The sequence below is a fragment of the Molossus molossus genome, unplaced genomic scaffold (genome assembly GCF_014108415.1).
Source record: "Molossus molossus isolate mMolMol1 unplaced genomic scaffold, mMolMol1.p scaffold_m16_p_21, whole genome shotgun sequence".
Taxonomy (NCBI): Eukaryota; Metazoa; Chordata; class Mammalia; order Chiroptera; family Molossidae; genus Molossus; species Molossus molossus.
In genome coordinates this window covers 48,071,741-48,089,276 of record NW_023425357.1, presented here as the reverse complement: position 1 = coordinate 48,089,276, position 17,536 = coordinate 48,071,741, and the positions used below count along the sequence as shown (strand labels likewise).

Below are 17,536 nucleotides of genomic sequence, written 5' to 3'. Positions count from 1 at the left end.
GCCCTGACCATTCACTCCCTCTCTGTTCAAGCGCCTTTGTTTTTCTTCTGCTCCCTCTTCTTCCCAGTTTAAGCCAGCAGGTGAGCTCCCAGGTCCTGTCTGATCTGGCCTCTGCCCACCTCTCCAGCATCATGTCTCACGAGCCATCCTGGCCTTCTGTTGCTCCTCAAGCATGCATACTTCCATCCTGCCACAGGGCCTTTGCACGTGCTCATCCAGCTGGTCCAGAGCCCTGTTGACGCCTACTTACTCTTGAGCCCCAAGCTCAAGTGTGGCCCAGCCACCACCCCATCTAGTCCTGTCACAGGCTTTCATAGCTTTACATTCCCTTCCTCAACTTGTTCGTCGTCACTTGTCATCATGGCCTCATAGAGTCATTGTTTGACTGCTGAGAATGACCTCACAATCACCCCCTAGACCTCCCACCCTTTTAAGGCCTAACCTGCCCTTTCTGTCCACACCTCGAGACCACCCCACACCTGAGTCATCCAGGCCAGCACCTAGAGGCAGGGGTCCCAGTGCGCAGTGAGCGTCCGCGCCTTCTCGGCCAGGCACCGCCCAGACTCCACGATGTCAGAGAAGCCGGAGGACCCGAAGGATTTCCTGCCCACGGAGAGGAAGTCCACGTGGAGGACGGCCGAGGAGAGGCGCATGTCCGACCTCACGCGGGTGCTGGAGTGGCTGGAGCGGAGGCAGGGGAAGAAGCAGCAGGCGCCCCAGGTGTGCGCCCTCAGGGAGGCTCGGTGCAAGGCTGTGGGGGCGCGGGAGACACTGAACTCCTCCCCCTGAGCTCCACTAGGGGGCGGGGGGCAGGGAGGGCCTATGCCCTGGGGGGAACTAGCGGAGAGGTGCTGGGGGCGTCAGGGAGGCCGCCTGTCTGCGGGGTCGGGCGCGGAGTCCCTAGCTGCCACTCATGTGGCCGGGCTCTACCCCCCCACAGAGGTCGGAGGTGGGGCGCTGTGTTCCTGGGTGAAGACATCTCAAGGGCATGGCTCCCAAGTCCTGGAGCAAAGCATTCCTGGCGGTGGAACTGGCAAGAGGCCAGGGGGTGATTCCTAGGTCCAGGGCAGAGAGAGATGTGCACGCGAGGTCTCTAAAGGAGGTGCTGGGAGAAGGAAGGGGTGCAGAGCGAGGGAGGGGTGCCAGAGCGAGGGGGGGTGCCAGAGTTAGGAAGGGGTGCAGAGCGAGGGAGGGGTGCAGAGCGAGGGGGGGTACCAGAGCGAGGGAGGGGTGCAGAGCGAGGGGGGGTGCCAGAGCGAGGGAGGGGTGCAGAGCGAGGGGGGGTGCCAGAGCGAGGGAGGGGTGCCAGAGCGAGGGAGGGGTGCAGAGCGAGTGGGGGTGCAGAGCGAGTGGGGGTGCCAGAGCGAGGGAGGGGTGCAGAGCGAGGGAGGGGTGCAGAGCGAGGGAGGGGAGCCAGAGCGAGAGTGAGGAAGGGGTGTCAGAGCGAGGGAGGGGTGCAGAACGAGGGAGGGGTGCAGAGCGAGGGAGGGGTGCAGAGCGAGGGAGGGGTGCAGAGCGAGGGAGGGGAGCCAGAGCGAGAGTGAGGAAGGGGTGCCAGAGCGAGGGAGGGGTGCAGAGCGAGGGAGGGGTGCAGAGCGAGGGAGGGGAGCCAGAGCGAGAGTGAGGAAGGGGTGCCAGAGCGAGGGAGGGGTGCAGAGCGAGGGGGGGTGCCAGAGCGAGGAAGACACTGTCTCGCTCAGTCGAGGTGAGGGGCACATTGAGGCCACCTGGTGTGTGTTTGAGAAGGTCTGAGGGGCAGCAGCTTCTGGGGTCTCCCTGTTGGCAGGCTGGCGTCCCTCCCACTGTCCCCAGACACCTCTGTCCTCCCTCCCTCCAGGGTCAAGGAGCATTGTCCCTGCCACTGCCCCCTGCAGCCCCCGCCGACACACCTCTTCCTTTCTGAGAGGCCTCAGATCCGGTTCTCTCCAGCCTGTCAGCTCAGGCACCGAAACAGAGCAGCACAGACTGGGTGGCTGGCCACCAGAAGTCCCCTCCCCACAGTACCCGGCTTGGGAGCCCCAGATAAGGCCGCGGCAGATTTGGGGTCTACCGAGAGCCCCTTCCGGGCCCACAGGTAGCCTCTTGCAGTGTCCACAGGGGGCAGAGGGTGGGAGAGCGGCCTTCTAAGGGCACTGACCCCATTCAGGGGGACTCCACCCTTACACCCAGTCACCCCCACAGGTCCCACCTCTGATACCGTCATATTGGGAGTTAGGATCTCAACACATGATTTGGGGGGGACCCAAGCATTCATCCAGTCTTCCTCAGTTTCCCCCTTCGCCCCAGTGCCCCACGGTTCCCCAGGGCCCGTCATCTATGGAAATCAAATCGTGCCCTTGGAAAGTGGTCTCCCCTGGGGAGGGTTCCGCCTGCCCTTGACGCCCCAGTCCCCAGAGAAGGAGGGGTGGGAGCCGGCACCCCTGATGGCGATTTGGGGCACCGCCTGCGCTGGGCATGGCACTTACCTGGTCAGCCCCTCCCGGCCCGGCCGAAGGATGAGGCGCAATTCGCTTGAGCGCATCAGACTGACCCAGTTCCCAAGCCCACGGGCTCTGTCAGGCTCCCGGCCCCTCCCGGCTCTCCCCACTCGCGGCCCGGAAGCACCTGTGCGCTCACCGGCTCCCAGTCCTTCGGTCCGCAGGCCCGGCGACCACCTGCCCCGGGGCCGGACGCGGAGGCCTGGTTGCGGCCCACTCGGGCCCGGCCCGCGCTCCGTACAGATGGCACTTGTCTCTGGCGGACGCTGGGTGCCGTGTCTTCTCACGAAGACGACGGTCTAGTCACCCGGGCACAGCTTTGCCTTCTATGTAGCTTTGTTGGAAATAATGCCTGGCCCCGCAACGGAGGCTCGGCGCACCCACGGGGCGGTTCGTGTTCTCACGATGACCCTGGGAGCTGGGTCCTGCCGCTGGCCCATCAGACAAGGAAACTAAGCCGCAGAGACAGCAGTCACTTGCCCAGGCTGCTCGGCCACTAACCAAGGACAGGGTGCCCAGCCAGGCATCTGACCCGGTGGGCTCGGCCACTGACCCCCCACCGCCACAGAGGCTCACCCCGCGAGGAGGCCCAGTCGGCGTGGCTGCCCCACCCCTCACCGGTGGGGCTGGTGCTCACCTGCGCTTCTCCGCTGCCTGCCCAGCGGGCGCGGGGGGCCGGGCACGGGCACAGGAGCCCCTCCAGGCGCTGGCGCTCAGCCAGGGGGAAGGGACTGTGGTTACAGCTCTCAGAGGGACAGAACGGGGTGGGAGGTGAGGGCAGGAGGGGTTGGGGACAGAGAGTCCTGCTGCTCTGGCTGACAAGGCAGCCAGCTGTGGCCCCCGAGACGTCACAGCTAGAAAGGCTTCTGGGGGGCCAGGGAGTGGGGCCCTTACATGGAGGGTGGTAGGAATTCTGAAGTGAAGGACAACCTGCCCGGGGGGGGGGGGTGACACAGACCCCAGGCATGTGGGAGGCAGGGGACGGGTGGGGGGGCAGGAGTGCCAGATGGGGGCTAAAGTTCGGGGTGCAGGGGAGGGGCAGCCCGTCACCAAGGAGCTGCCCCTCTGTGGGGCGCAGGGCATTCTGTGGCCATGGTGGGGGTCACAGTTCTCTCTGCCCTTTCAGAAACAGACCATGCCAGTAGCACCCCCTAAAGCAACTGTGAAGGAGAAAAAGAAAGTTAAAATCACCCCGAAACAGGCAACAAAAGACACCCGACGGGTGTCATTCTCTGAGCAGGTAACAGCCTCTCCCACCTACCCCCACCGGGCTCCCCGCCTTGAGGAAGGGTACCCACTCTGCTCCCACACAGAGTCGGGCTGTGTTTTTAAACAAATAATTTAAGGCTCTGAAATCCACTCTGCCTCACACTAACCCACATGAAATCAGCCCGCCCCATCCAGCCAGCCGCACCTGCCAGGCGGTCTCCCCCGGGGGACACTGCGCTCCTCCAACCGCTTCCCCGCACCGTGTGGGAACGCCGGCCGAGAGATGAGAGCACCCAGACTAAGTGCCCTGGTGTGGTTTCCACGGACACGGGGCCGCAGGAACGAGGAGTTTGGTGAACAGGCACCAACCTGTCCACGCCCCAGAGCCGGTCTCTGCTTTGGCCCCTTTGCCCGCCGTTCGGAGAATCCTTGGCTCCTGTGGGGGTGGAGGAAGGCAAGCCAGGGCCTGTTCCCCAGCCCGTAACTTCTCTCCTTTTCCCTCCAAGGCCTCAAAGCTGCCCTCCAGGAAGGAGGGGGACCCCGTCAGGTACCGAAGGCTGTACAGTATGGACACCAAGGGGAAGCGCCTGAGCATGGTCCCCGCCAACTACAGCAAGGACGGCCTCATGAAGTCCGGTAAGAGGTGCTGGTCACGTTCCCGGACTCTGTGCAGGAAATCTCACAAGCCCACAGGAAGAACAGTTTACTTACCAAGAACAAAGACTCAGAGTAGCATCAACCTGGAAATGAGAAGCGTACAGTGTACGAGAGTAAGACCTGCAGCCCCCAGTCCGGTCCCGGTGCCGGCAGGTCAGTCGGCTCAGTGAGGGATACGGGCAGATTTCGGAACCTGCCGGGACTTTCTCAGCCACGCGCCCCTTCGCCTGCAGGAAATGCCCCAGGAGGGAGCTGAGGGGACAACGCGTCTAAAAGCGAAATCTGGAAAACCAGGTGATGCAGAAAGATTGAAAACCAAACAAGGATAAGGACAGAAATAAGAAATACAAACAGACGAGGTTAAATGAAGGCTAAAATCAACACACAGACGAAAAGGGATACTTTGTTAAAGAGAAGAAGTAACAAGCCTTAAAACCTACACCAAAAAGTATAGTAACTAAATAGATCAACATTTAAAAATGGACAGAGAACCTGATAAAAATACAGTTGTAGCGGGGGACTCCTTTATTGAATTTATGAGGGTGCCACTGGTTAATAATATTCCGTAGGTTTCGGATGGACAGTCCTGGAATACGTCATCTGTCTGTGGTACTGTGCCGGGGGCTTGAATACGCCTCCTTCAGAGCCAAGCAGACCGACTAGACGGTAACAGAAGTTCAGAGACTGCTCCAGCCACGCAACGAGCCAACCACGACTTCAGAGATGAGTCAAGAACACACGCGTTTATACAGCCAAACAATACTCACAAAAGTCATCTGTGTGCTCATCACAAAAGAACACTAACAGCCCTGACCGGTGTGGCTCAGCGGTTAGCATCGGCCTGCGGTCCAGAGAGACCCGGATTCAGTGTCTGCTAAGGGCACGTACTTCGGTTGCAGTTTGTCCCTGGCCCCGGTTGGGGTCCTGTGTGTGGCAGCCACTCGATGTGTCCCTCTCACATCGATGTTTCTCTCTCTCTCTCCCTCTCACTCTATCTGAAGATGAATACAAGTGTCCTTGGGTGAGGATAAAAAAATAAAAAAAGAACACTAACATTCAAAAGAGTAAAGAATGCCCTGGCTGGTTTTGCTCAGTGGTTAGAGCATTGGCCCATGGACTGAAGGGTTGCAGGTTCCATCCCTGGCCCCGGTCAGGGCATGTGTGGGAGGCAATCAATTGATGTGTCTTTCTCATATCGATGTCTTTCTCTCTAAAAATCAATGGAAAAACTCTCCTCAGGTGAGGACTAACAACAACAGCAGCAAAAAAAGGCAAAGATTTTAGGGCCACCTACAGTATCCTAAATCAATAATTTAAAAATAATTAAAATTAGAAGATTCCCCAACTTAACAGTTGGAAATTAAGAAATACATTCCAGCCCTGGCCAGTTTGGCTCAGCAGTTAGAGCGTCAGCCTGCGGTCCGGAGAGACCCGGGTTCGGTTTCCGCTAAGGGCACGTACTTCGGTTGCAGTTTGTCCCCGGCCCTGGTTGGTCGTGCGGGTGGCAGCCACTCGATGTGTCCCTTCACATCGATGTTTCTCTCTCTCTCTCCCTTCCTCTCTCTCCCTCCCACTCTATCTGTACAAAAAATGGAGAAATATCCTCGGGTGAGGATAAAAAAAAAAAAAAAAAAAAAAAAGAAATACATTCCACCCTGGCTGGTTAGGCTCAGTGGTTAGAGCATCATCCCACGTACCAAAGAGTCTCGGGTTTGATTCCCGTTAAGGGTACGTACCTCAGTTGCGGTTCATTCCCGGCCCTGGTCAGGATTGTGCAGGAGACAACTAATCAGTGTGTCTCTCTCACGTCGATGTATCTCTCCCTCTCTCTCTCTCCCTCCTTCCCACTCTATCTGAAAGTCAATGGGAAAATATCTTCAGGTGAGCATTAAAAAGAAAAAAATTTTAAAAAGAAATTTATTCTGCCCTGGCCGGTTTGGCTCAGCGGTTAGAGCATTGGCCTGCGGTCCGGAGAGACCCGGGTTCAGTTCCCGCGAAGGGCATGTACCTCGGTTGCAGTTTGTCTCCGGTCCTGTTTGGGTTCTGCGGTGGCAGCCACTCGACGTGTTTCTTTCCCGTTGATGTTTCTCTCTCTCTCTTCCTCTCTCTCCCTCCTGCTCTATCTGAACAAAAAAATGGGAAAATGTCCTCGGGTGAGGATAAAAAAAATAAAATAAAATAAAAAGAAATTTATTCCTAAATACTCTTCTATCAAAGGGGGGGGGGGAATGAAAATAAGCCTGTTTTATACCAAAATCTATAGGATGAAGGCAAATCTATGATAAGGAGAAAATTGAGAGTAAGATCTGATAGCAACGGTTCTTGTCTTCATAAAACAAAAATGGCAAAGAAAAAAGAAACAATACTTTTATTAATTTAATAAGATAGAAGAAATAATAGAGAGAGAATGAATACATTAAATACCAGCTGAGATTAACAAAATACATCCAAAGCTAGCTTTTGAAAAAGGCATGTGGCGGCCCGGCCGGTGTGGCTCAGTGGGTGAGCGTCGACCCATACACCAAGAGGTCGCCAGTTCCATTCCCAGTCAGGACACATGCCCAGGTTGTGGACTGATCCCCAGTAGGGGGCGTGCAGGAGTCGGCCAGTCGATGTTCTCTCTCATCAATGTTTCTCTTTCTCTCTCCCTCTTCCTTTCTCTCTAAAATCAATAAAGAAAATAAATAAATAAAACTTATTTTTTTTAAAAAAACGTAGCGAATAATATGACATTATCCTGAGCCTCGTTACAAAGAAGAGTAAAAATATACAAGGTCCTGGATGAGAACGGGCACATAAGCAAAGATAAACACATTAAATGCATCAATCGAATACTACGCGCATCTCTGTACCATACGTTTGGAAATCTGGAAGAAATGGATCATTTCCTCTCATACTGTAAATGATCAACATTGATATAATAAAGAGCAGAAAAAGGCAAACGGAGCAGTTTCTGAAGTGCACATTGAAAGGTGGTTGTCACATTCTCACTAAAAAAGACACCAAGACGCATGGCTTCCCACCGGCGCTCTCCCCTTTACAAAGCGTGCTCGCCTTTTCCTTCAGCAATTGCAGATCCATGAACTATAGACAGTCCTGCCTTGATTTAACAAGCCATCACAATCTCAATATTAAAACATTATGCAGCCCTGGCCGGTTTGGCTCAGCGGTTAGAGCGTCGGCCTGCGGTCCGGAGAGACCCGGGTTCGGTTCCCGCTAAGGGCGCGTACCTCGGTTGCAGTTTGTCCCCGGCCCTGGTCGGTCGTGCGGGTGGCGGCCACTCGATGCGTCCCTTCACGTCGATGTTTCTCTCTCTCTCTCCCTTCCTCTCTCTCCCTCCCACTCTACCTGAACAAAAAATGGAAAAATGTCCTCGGGTGAGGATAAAAAACAAACAACAACAAAAAAAACATTATGCAAAAGGTAGGACAACCTCACGATAATATAGATGCAAAAAATATAAAAACCTGTGGCAAAGATACTCAGCGTATGAAAACCTATCAGCTAGATCCATGCTTGACATGGATAACACACCACGGGCAGGTGGGGCTTACTATAGCAGGTTAGGAATGGCTGGGTTGTCAATATCACTATATCTGATTACGCAATTTAATACATCAGTAAGTTAAAGGAAAAACCATACGATCTTTGATGATAGAAAATCAATAAATAGAACCAAGCAATTATGACTAATAAAAACCCTATGTAAAGTAGGAGTGAAGCTATTAAGTATGTAAGACATACACCAAGAATAGTGGCAAATATCATTCTAAATGATGAAAGGCCAACATTATTTTAACTAAAACCAGGGACAAGACAAGGCCTGACTGCTGTCATCATCATTGACATTGTTTGGGAAAATCTATCAAAGGATACATCTAAAGTGTATAGTTTTTACAAGTATTAGAAGGAAAATATTTTCATTTTTCCTGATATGATTGCATATCAGCAAAACTCAAGACATTCTAGTTGGGAATCAATAAAATTTGGTGTGCCCGTTGGTGTGGGAAAAGAAATATCTTCTAAAAGAAGAGTCTTTTCTCTACGTGAGTCACACCAGCTGGAGATGGAAACAGGAAGAAAATATTCCATTCTCATAAGTAAAAATCTGTAAAATGCTTACGAGTAAATCTGACAAAAAGGAAAAAAAAAAAAGGTCTCCAAGCTCTAGCTCCAATATTATTTCAATCAGTACAATTCCCATATTTGGGCAAAATCAGACACTTACTAGTTCGTGTATTTCTATCTTTAACTTTCAGCTGTTCCTTCTGTCCTCCGCCTGTAATACTCAGCTGAAGCCCGGCCGGTGTGGCTCTGTGGTTGAGCATCGTCCCAGGGACTGAGAGGTCCTGGTTCGATTCCTGGTCCAGGCGCATGCCCGGGTTGTGGCTTGGTCCCCAGTAGGGGGCGTGCAGGAGGCAGCCCATCCATGTTTCTCTCTCACATCCATGTTTCTATCTTTCTCTCCCTTCCTCTCTTTCTAAAAAAAAAGTTAATAAAAACATATTTAAAAAAAAAACAACAACAGCTCAAAGTAGTTCTCCTCTGATGTTTTCCTGTAACCCTTCTGGGCTTAAGTTCCCTTTTAGGTGAAGTCTATCTGGGGAAGGAGAGAAGGGAAAATTGAGAAGGAGCATGAAGGAAAGAAGGAAAAGAAAGGGAGTTGGGAGTCAGCAGAAAGGAGGGAGGAAAGAGGAGGGTTAAGCACATGCTGGGGGACCTGCCGGAGGATGTGGTCTCCGAGCAGATGCCAGGGAAGCCCGTGCAGTCCTGCTGGCCCCTGCTGCCCACCCTCCCTGTCCCCTGCGCAGGGTCTAACTCCAGGTGACTCCTGTGCATTTCAGAGCTGGACAACAAGGACTCCAACACCCCAGAGCCCGCTCAGCGCTTAATGCCCTACTACCGACAAAGCGTGGCCGACCCCGGCACACAGGACATAGCCTTTGCCGGGCGGAAGTCGACCCTCCTGAGAGACTGGGTGGGCAAGATTCCCGACTCCTCCTACGAGCGCAGGCTGAGGAACCTCTTGGACAAGAACGCGGAGCCCAAGCCGGACTTGGTGAAGGCGCTGAAGCCGGAGGAGGTGCTGAGCTGCCGGTGAGCCTCCCTGTGCGAGGGGCCAGCTGTCCGGGGAGCTCTGCTCGCTGCGGCCCCGGCCAGACGCCTGGGCTGACCCGGAGGTCGGGCGGGGCGGGCTGCTCCGGGGCGGAGGCCTCCCCGGCCAGGGCCCCGAGGCCTGGGTGGGCAGCCCCTGGACGCGCTTTCCACGCTTCCCAAAGGAACCCCGATGCTTCCAAAGGAAGAGTGGCTCTTTAACAGCAGATCCCGAGAGCCCTGGCGCGGGGCCCTGAAGCTGGTGACAGCAGCCACCCTCCGCAGCGCCCACCTGCTCTCCGTTTGGTTCGCAGACTCCGGAAGGGGCCTGAACGGAGACGGGTACTTGCTACTCTCCCTGAGGGGTCTCCCTCCTTGCTTGTTCTTTGTTATCAGACCCTCTGGTGTTCAGCCACACCGAACAGCTTGGCTTGCACCCCAAACCCAAGTACCCTCCCCGGCTCAGTGTTGTCCTTCGCCCTGGAGACGGAACCGACCAGGTTCAGACACTCCCGTCCAGGAGGACAGGGACAACAGCGACGCGGTGTCCTGGTCGAGTTGGCAGGGGCAACCTGACCCGCAGGTCGGAGGTGGTCTCAGGTGCCAGCCTCTGCCCACTCGCGGCCCGGCTGGGAGACCAAGGGGCAGCTCCTGGCTCGGGCTTGTTGCTCTTGAGTTCCATGCCCGTGACCTCGGGTGGATGGGTTCTCACTGACGCTGGCCAACAGCGTGCCCGCCGGGCTCCACGCGGGGAGAAAAGAGATGGGACAGGCCCTCCACCCTCAAGGAAGGGGAAGGGCTATTTGGAGAGACGGCATCTAAGGAGCCACTAGAAAAACGTCCAAGAGAAGGACAAAGCGGCTACCCGAGCCGGTGGAGTGCCAGGGCTGGGCGGCGGGGCCGGTGGGGTCTGAGCTGGCTGCACCAACAGGGAGGCCCCGGCAGACCTCGGAGAAGCGAGGCCGTTCCCGATGGGCAGGAAACCCAGGCTGTACCAATGTGCAGCTCCTCCCCCAGCACCTGGAGCAAAGTAGCCAACCCGCCAGCGGCCCGACGGGGGGCCTGTGTCCTGACACCAAAGCCGGGAGCCAGCTCAGGGCTGACCAGTTCTGTCCTCAGTGCGTCAGGAGTGTGGGGCTTCGGGCTTAGTTCAAATCCACGGCCTGATTTTTTTAATTGTTTGGATATTATTGAAAGAAAACACGGGGCTCTGTTCCTACGGCTTCGCTCAGCCTGTGTGTCCGCTGTCCTGTCTCAGCCTCACTGATGCCCCGGGCGGCACCCAGAGAGGACAGTTTGCAGGCTGGGTGTTCTCCCCACTGGGCAGTTTCGGCCACATTGCCCCTTCTCCCCGATGCCCCCTTAATGCCAGCAGAGCAGTCCTTGAAGGGATAGCCCCCTTACTTGCTTAACCATTCCTCTGTTGATAACCCCAAAATGAACACTTCTATTTACTTAGCTTTTCTGTTCATTTAATTTTTTCCCTTGAGATAAGTTGAGGGCCCGAGTGGGGTTACTGAGTCAAACACAGTGAGCCTGGCTGGTTTGACTCAGTGGTTAGAGCGTCGGCCTATGGACCGACCAGTCTCGGGTTCGATTCCAGGTCAAGGGCACGTACCTGGGTTGCAGGTTTGGCCCCCGACCCCGGTCGGGGCGCGTGTGGGAGAGAACTAATCCATATGTCTTTCTCACCTTGGTGCTTCTCCCTCCCTCCCTCCCTCCCTCCCTCCCTTCCACTGTCTCTAAAGATCGATGGAAAAATATCCTCTGGTGAGGATTAACCAAAAACAAAGATGGTGAGCCTTTATCGGGGGCGGGTGGGGGCGGCAGGCAGGCAGGGCAGTGCTTGGCATACATGTCGCCACACTGAGTCTATTACCAATGAACCCCCCACAAAGCTGGGGTGCCCCACTCTTACAAGAGCACTGTCACCCGGCCCTCTGGGAGGTCCCACAGCGCTGACATGGACACACTCTTTGGTCACCTCGGCTTCCGTGACCGGCCCTCCGCTGACCTCGCTGACCGTGTGTCCCGCAGGTACCTGAGGCTGTCCAAGAACAACATCCGGACTCTGCTCAAGCTGTGCCGAGACGCGGGGCTGGTGGTCGACATCCACCCCCACATGGTCGAGGCGGAGATCGACGCCAAGAAGGTGTTCGCCACGAACCCCACCGTGGCCCTCTAACGCCCCCGGGACCCCCGGTGCCCTCGCCACCAGCTGCCCCCGGCTCACGACGCCAGGCCTGGCCCCTCAGACAGCGGTGACTGGAAAACAGGTTAATCGGCATGGATCACGGTGCTGACGCGGCGTTTGTCCTGATCCCAGTCAGGAGACACTGGGCTGTCCTCCCTCCACACGTCCCGAAGGGCCTCCTGGGGAGGACTCCTCCCTCCACACGTCCCAAAGGGCCTCCCGGGAGGACTCCTCCCCCCACACGTCCCGAAGGGCCTCCCGGGAGGACTCCTCCCCCCACACGTCCCGAAGGGCCTCCCGGGGAGGACTCCTCCCTCCACACGTCCCGAAGGGCCTCCCGGGAGGACTCCTCCCTCCAAACGTCCCGAAGGGCCTCCCGGGGAGGACTCCTCCCTCCAAACGTCCCGAAGGGCCTCCCGGGGAGGACTCCTCCCTCCACACGTCCCGAAGGGCCTCCCGGGAGGACTCCTCCCTCCACACGTCCCGCAGGGCCTCCCGGGAGGACTCCTCCCTCCACACGTCCCGAAGGGCCTCCCGGGAGGACTCCTCCCTCCACACGTCCCGAAGGGCCTCCCGGGGAGGACTCCTCCCTCCACACGTCCCGAAGGGCCTCCCGGGAGGACTCCTCCCTCCACACGTCCCGAAGGGCCTCCCGGGGAGGACTCCTCCCCCCACACGTCCCGCAGGGCCTCCCGGGAGGACTCCTCCCCCCACACGTCCCGCAGGGCCTCCCGGGAGGACTCCTCCCTCCACACGTCCCGAAGGGCCTCCCGGGGAGGACTCCTCCCCCCACACGTCCCGAAGGGCCTCCCGGGGAGGACTCCTCCCTCCAGACGTCCCGAAGGGCCTCCCGGGAGGACTCCTCCCTCCACACGTCCCGAAGGGCCTCCCGGGAGGACTCCTCCCCCCACACGTCCCGCAGGGCCTCCGGGGAGGACTCCTCCCCCCACACGTCCCGAAGGGCCTCCCGGGGAGGACTCCTCCCTCCAGACGTCCCGAAGGGCCTCCCGGGAGGACTCCTCCCCCCACACGTCCCGCAGGGCCTCCCGGGAGGACTCCTCCCTCCACATGTCCCGCAGGGCCTCCCGGGAGGACTCCTCCCTCCAGACGTCCCAAAGGGCCTCCCGGGAGGACTCCTCCCCCCACACGTCCCGCAGGGCCTCCCGGGAGGACTCCTCCCCCCACACGTCCCGCGGGGCCTCCCGGGAGGACTCCTCCCTCCACACGTCCCGAGGGGCCTCCCGGGGAGGACTCCTCCCCCCACACGTCCCGAAGGGCCTCCCGGGAGGACTCCTCCCTCCACACGTCCCGAAGGGCCTCCCGGGAGGACTCCTCCCTCCACACGTCCCGAGGGGCCTCCCGGGAGGACTCCTCCCCCAAAGGGCGTCCCCGGAAGGAAGCCCAGAAGTGAGCAGGATCGCAGGAGGGGACCAGGCTGAGGGGCAGGTCGAGGACACACCCCCAGGCTTGCACACCCTGGGACGTGGCCCTGTGGGGAGCCCCCCTCTTGTGTGTTGGGCAGGGAGCCCATCGGGCAGTGGGGGGCACTTGTCAACACATAAAACCAGGATGACGCGTTGAAAAGCCACAGAGGCGGGGAGCTTGCTGGGGTGCACAGACCTGAGTGACAGGGCTGGGGTCAGGCGTGTTCTCACCTTAGCTCCCGGCAATGCTGTCTGCACTGGGGCGGCCCGGGCCCCCCCTGATGACCGTCAGACATGGCTCCCACCCTGGCGCGCTGCTGGTCAAGGCTACAAGCCCAGGCCCTTCTGGCCCCGCCCACATGTCAGTGAGCGTGAGTCCCCGCTGCCCTGGCTGGCGACCCTTCAGCTCTCCGGCCTTTGCCCCCCGTCTGTAAAAGGGGCCAGCACGAAGCACCTGCTGGGCAGGGGTGCGGGAAGAGGAGAGCCGAGCTTGCCTGTGGACATTTAAACCTCGACGCAGTCTGAGCTGTTCCCGTGGTCCCCCGGGTGGACCCGCCAGACCCCGCTTTCCCCGGAGGGCCCTCAGAACCGGGCCTGTCGCTGGTGTCGAACCCTGTTGAAAAGCAGCTGATAACAACCCCATCTCCCCTCATGCTTGACCCCAAAGGCAGGTGGCCCTGGAGCCCAGGAGCAGGTGACGCGCCAGGGGCGGGGCTGCTGGTGAGCGGGGGAGCGGGCCAGGTGTCACTGCCTCCGGACACCGATTGGCCGGTTTCCCTTCTGCCCTTCATTCCCGCGCCCACCTGAGGCTCCAAAGGGGTGAGCAGCTCTCCTGAGTCATTGCCTTGGGGGCCAGAGTCAAGCTGTGGGGCTTCCGGAACCCCCCAACCCCAGGCCACATGCAACAAGGAGAGTAATTTTAGCAGGAGGTCAGCCCCAGCCCCTGCCAAGTGAGCGCCCGTCTTGAGGGACTGCTCGGTGCTCCCAGAGCCTCGGGGGGACTGGCGTGGGAAGCCCACCTCTCAGACCCCAGGTTCCGCTGCACGGCCGGGCGTCAGGCCTCCTGGGTCCCGTGCGGGCTGAAAGGGGGGTGAATTCAAGGAAGACACTGCCTCACTGCAGCTGCTGGGGCCACATGGGTGCTCCGGGGTTCCAGGGGGCTTGCAAGTGTGGCCCCCCAGGCACAAGGAGCCTCCTGATGTTCTCCTCAGCTTCCTGATGTTCTGGCCACACGAGTCCATGGTGAGCCCCGAGATTCGCAGAGAAGGTCGAGAAAGGAATATTTGCCTGGGGTCCCCAGACAGACACACGTACACAGGTACAGCCCCTGGTTACGACTAACGTGGCCTGTGGCACCGTCGGGAAAAGACCTTTTCAATAAATCCGCTGGTCAGTTAAATATCCACGCGGAAAAGTATCGACCCTTTGCCTCCACCATGTGCAGAAATCAATTCCAGATGGATGCAGATCGTGAGGGCTTTTATTTATTTTTTTTAAATCCTCACCTGAGAATATTTTTCCATTTATCTTCAGATAGAGTGGGAGGGAGAGAGAGAGAGAGAGAGAGAGACATCCATGTGCGAGACATCGATTGGCTGCCTCCCACACGACCCTGACCAGGGCCGGGGACGACCCGCAACCAAGGTACATGCCCTTGACCAGGATCAAACCCGCGACTCTCTGGTCCCCAGGCTGATGCTGTAACTGCTGAGCCAAACCGGCCAGGGTGTGCGAGCTTTTAGAGGAGACAACAGCCCTGGGCGGTTTGTCTCAGCAGTTAGAGCGTTGGCCCCAGGATCGAAGGGTCACAGGTTTGATTCTGGCCAAGGGCACGTACCTGGGTTGCAGGTTTGATCTCCAGCCTGGTCGGGGTCATTCAGGGAGCAAGCAGCTGGGCAATGTGTCTCTCTCACATCAATGTCTCTCTCTCTCTCTCTCCCTCCCTTCCTTCCACTGTGCCTAAAAATCAATGGAAAAATATCCTCGGGTGAAGGTTGACGAAAAAAAAAAAATTTACAAGACAACAACCTCCATGGTGACTGCCGTTGAGAGTGGGGGGCTGTCTACATGGGGGTGCTAAGAGAACGGACTGTGAAAATTCTCATCCCAATAAAAAATGATGCTGTACACCTGAAACTCATGTAAGGTTACATGTCAGCTGTAAATTTTAAATTAAAAAAATCAGTAAGTGAGGCCGTTCAGGCTTCCTCCCCTCCACAGATGCAGTTCCCTCCCAGCGCCACCAGATGGGGCTCGAGCACAGCGGAAGACCTGCACCCAGTCTTCCCGCCCAGACCCCAGCCAGCTCCGGCCTGAGCTACAGCGGGTGAGCAAAGCCCAGGTGTTCCCACTAGCTGAGGGCTTCTGGGCACGTCACTTCTCGAAGCTTCCATCCTTCCCCCCAAACGGGCAAGAAATGCAACTGAAAGAGACACTAGGCACCACTGTGCCTAATTAGCCTGGGAAGCAGTAGTAAGCCAGGGGCTGCCAGCGCGGCCCGGACTCGGGAAGGAAGCCCTGCCCACGCGGTGGGTCCCTGTGGCCCTCCCTGGCAGTCACAAGCAGACATCACGGGGACCGGCAGCTCCCCGCCTGGGCGGACCGGACTTCGAGGGTGTCCTGATGCTGAAGGAGTGGTTGGGTGCCCCCGGGAAGGTGCCCCCAGGTGTGGAAAAGCTGAGAACAGGGTGAGATGATGTGATACAGTGACCTTCATACGAACCAAATAGATGCAGACGGTGCACTGCTTCTGAGAACAGTGCAAATCCACTGGGACCACTGGGTGGGATGAGGGAGGGGGACAAAAAGAAGGAAGAGGGGAGGAAATGTGGGCGCCAATACCAGCTTCCTAGGGTTACTGTGAAAAGAAGAATCGAAGGGAAACCTACTGCCTCCAGCACGTCGTGGGCACCCGGTGAATTGCTCACGTCCGAGCGCCTCCTGTGCGTCGGGCAGTGTAACACAACCACGGACAAAGCAGACAAGAGGAATTCCTGCCACCGTGGCCCTGGCGTTATAGGAGCGTGTCTTAGTCCACAAACGACGAGATCGACTTTGTGCCGCTGCCTCGCCGGGCTGGCGGGAAGTTCCTTTCTAGGCACCGGGGGCGTCACCCGGAGCGGTCCACGGGGCGTGGGCGTCCACGCTGGTCCACGCCGAGTCACACCAGGCCGCAGCCCACGAGAGCCAGAGTGTCCCTGAAGGTGGGCCGCTCCACTGGACCGGCATCTGGCCAGGTTGCGTCCCTCTCCCTCGGGAAGGACCCTGCCACCCCCCTGGGCCATACACAAGCCCTTGCCCTCCTCCCCCGCCCACCAAACACACCCACAGATCCCCACTGTCTCCGGCCAGTGGGGCCGCTCTGCCCGCGGCTTCCCATCCGCCTCCCCCGGGACGCATTAGGCAGACTCCACTGGTCAGAGCAGGGCGAGTCCGTGGGAAACGGGCTCAGGGGGCCCCAAACCCCAGAGGGGAGCAGCTGGCAAGCCGCAGCTGTGGAAACAAGGAAGGGGCCCCACAGCGCCCTCGGCCCACGTGGAGGGAGGTGCCGGAGGGGGGCGTGAAGACATGGCAGTGACACAGCTGCTGTCCTGCACAGTGCAGGCCGGCCAGGCCACACCTCCCGCCCGCAGAGCCTGCCGGGCCCATGCCTCCTGGGCCCATGAGTTCCGGAGCAAACCAGCTCCCCAGTCCAGACAGAATCCCCTTGGCCATCAGACTTGGAGGGACAGGCTTCTTCTACCTCTGCTGGAACCTCGGGCTGCAGGGTGGCCACTGGACGAGGCCCCGCACAGCCAGCTGGGACGGCACGGGCCCGGCGTCAACCCAGGCGTCCGACGAGGAGGCCTGGGCTCTCGCTAAGTCAGTCATCGGCGGGCACTTGGGTCAACGCGCGGCAGATGTTTCCGGAGCTCTTCCCACGCGACAAAGACTGCTCGGCCCCGGGGATCTGGGACGAGAACAGGCTGCCAGGATCCCACCGCGTGGAGCTTGTGAACAGGCTTAGATCCGTCTAAAATGACATAATGACTCACCGTGAGGGCCACTGTGAAGGAAAGAAAGGGTTTCAGGGTAGGAAACAACCGGAGGGGCAGGGGACCTTCAGAGGAGGTGCTTCTGCGCCCGTCTGGGCAGAAGTGAGTGTCAGACTCTCGTGGTGTCCGCTGGATCAGCGGCTGGGTCCCTGTCCTCGGCGTGCTCTGGCCCACAGCCTGGCCACGCCTCACCTCGTGCCCTCTCCGCTGGCCCTGACCATGGGCTGGTACCTGTGGGGCAGAAATCTTGTCCCGGGGACTTCGGTGAGGGCGGGCTGGGCTGGAAGCTGTCAGGTCTGCAGGACAGCCAGGCCGCGGACCTCGGAGAAGAGCCTGTTGGAGACGGGGCCGTCCATGGAGGAGGGGAGACGAGAGCGGGTAAGGGAGGCACCGGTGGGGTGCGCCGAGATCTTAGGTAGGTGGAAACTGGGAAGGACCAGTCAAGCG

General features: G+C 58.5%; 1 protein-coding gene across 1 annotated transcript; it reads left to right on the top strand.

Annotated features, from left to right (window-relative positions):
• Positions 1-570: 570 nt before the first annotated feature.
• CUNH16orf78 (chromosome unknown C16orf78 homolog) lies at positions 571-11,622 on the top strand. Its single transcript, XM_036276073.1, has 6 exons — positions 571-720; positions 3,604-3,717; positions 4,193-4,322; positions 6,048-6,053; positions 9,188-9,440; positions 11,475-11,622. The coding sequence occupies exons 1-6, from the start codon at positions 571-573 to the stop codon at positions 11,620-11,622; spliced, it is 801 nt and encodes a 266-aa protein (XP_036131966.1).
• Positions 11,623-17,536: the final 5,914 nt, after the last annotated feature.

Excerpts from the sequence above, each read along its gene's own strand:
- CUNH16orf78 (XM_036276073.1), top strand. The coding sequence starts at position 571 with ATGTCAGAGAAGCCGGAGGACCCGAAGGATTTCCTGCCCACGGAGAGG. Across the intron at positions 3,718-4,192 it reads GGGTGTCATTCTCTGAGCAG|GCCTCAAAGCTGCCCTCCAG; the intron begins GTAACAGCCTCT and ends TTTCCCTCCAAG. Across the intron at positions 9,441-11,474 it reads GAGGAGGTGCTGAGCTGCCG|GTACCTGAGGCTGTCCAAGA; the intron begins GTGAGCCTCCCT and ends TGTGTCCCGCAG.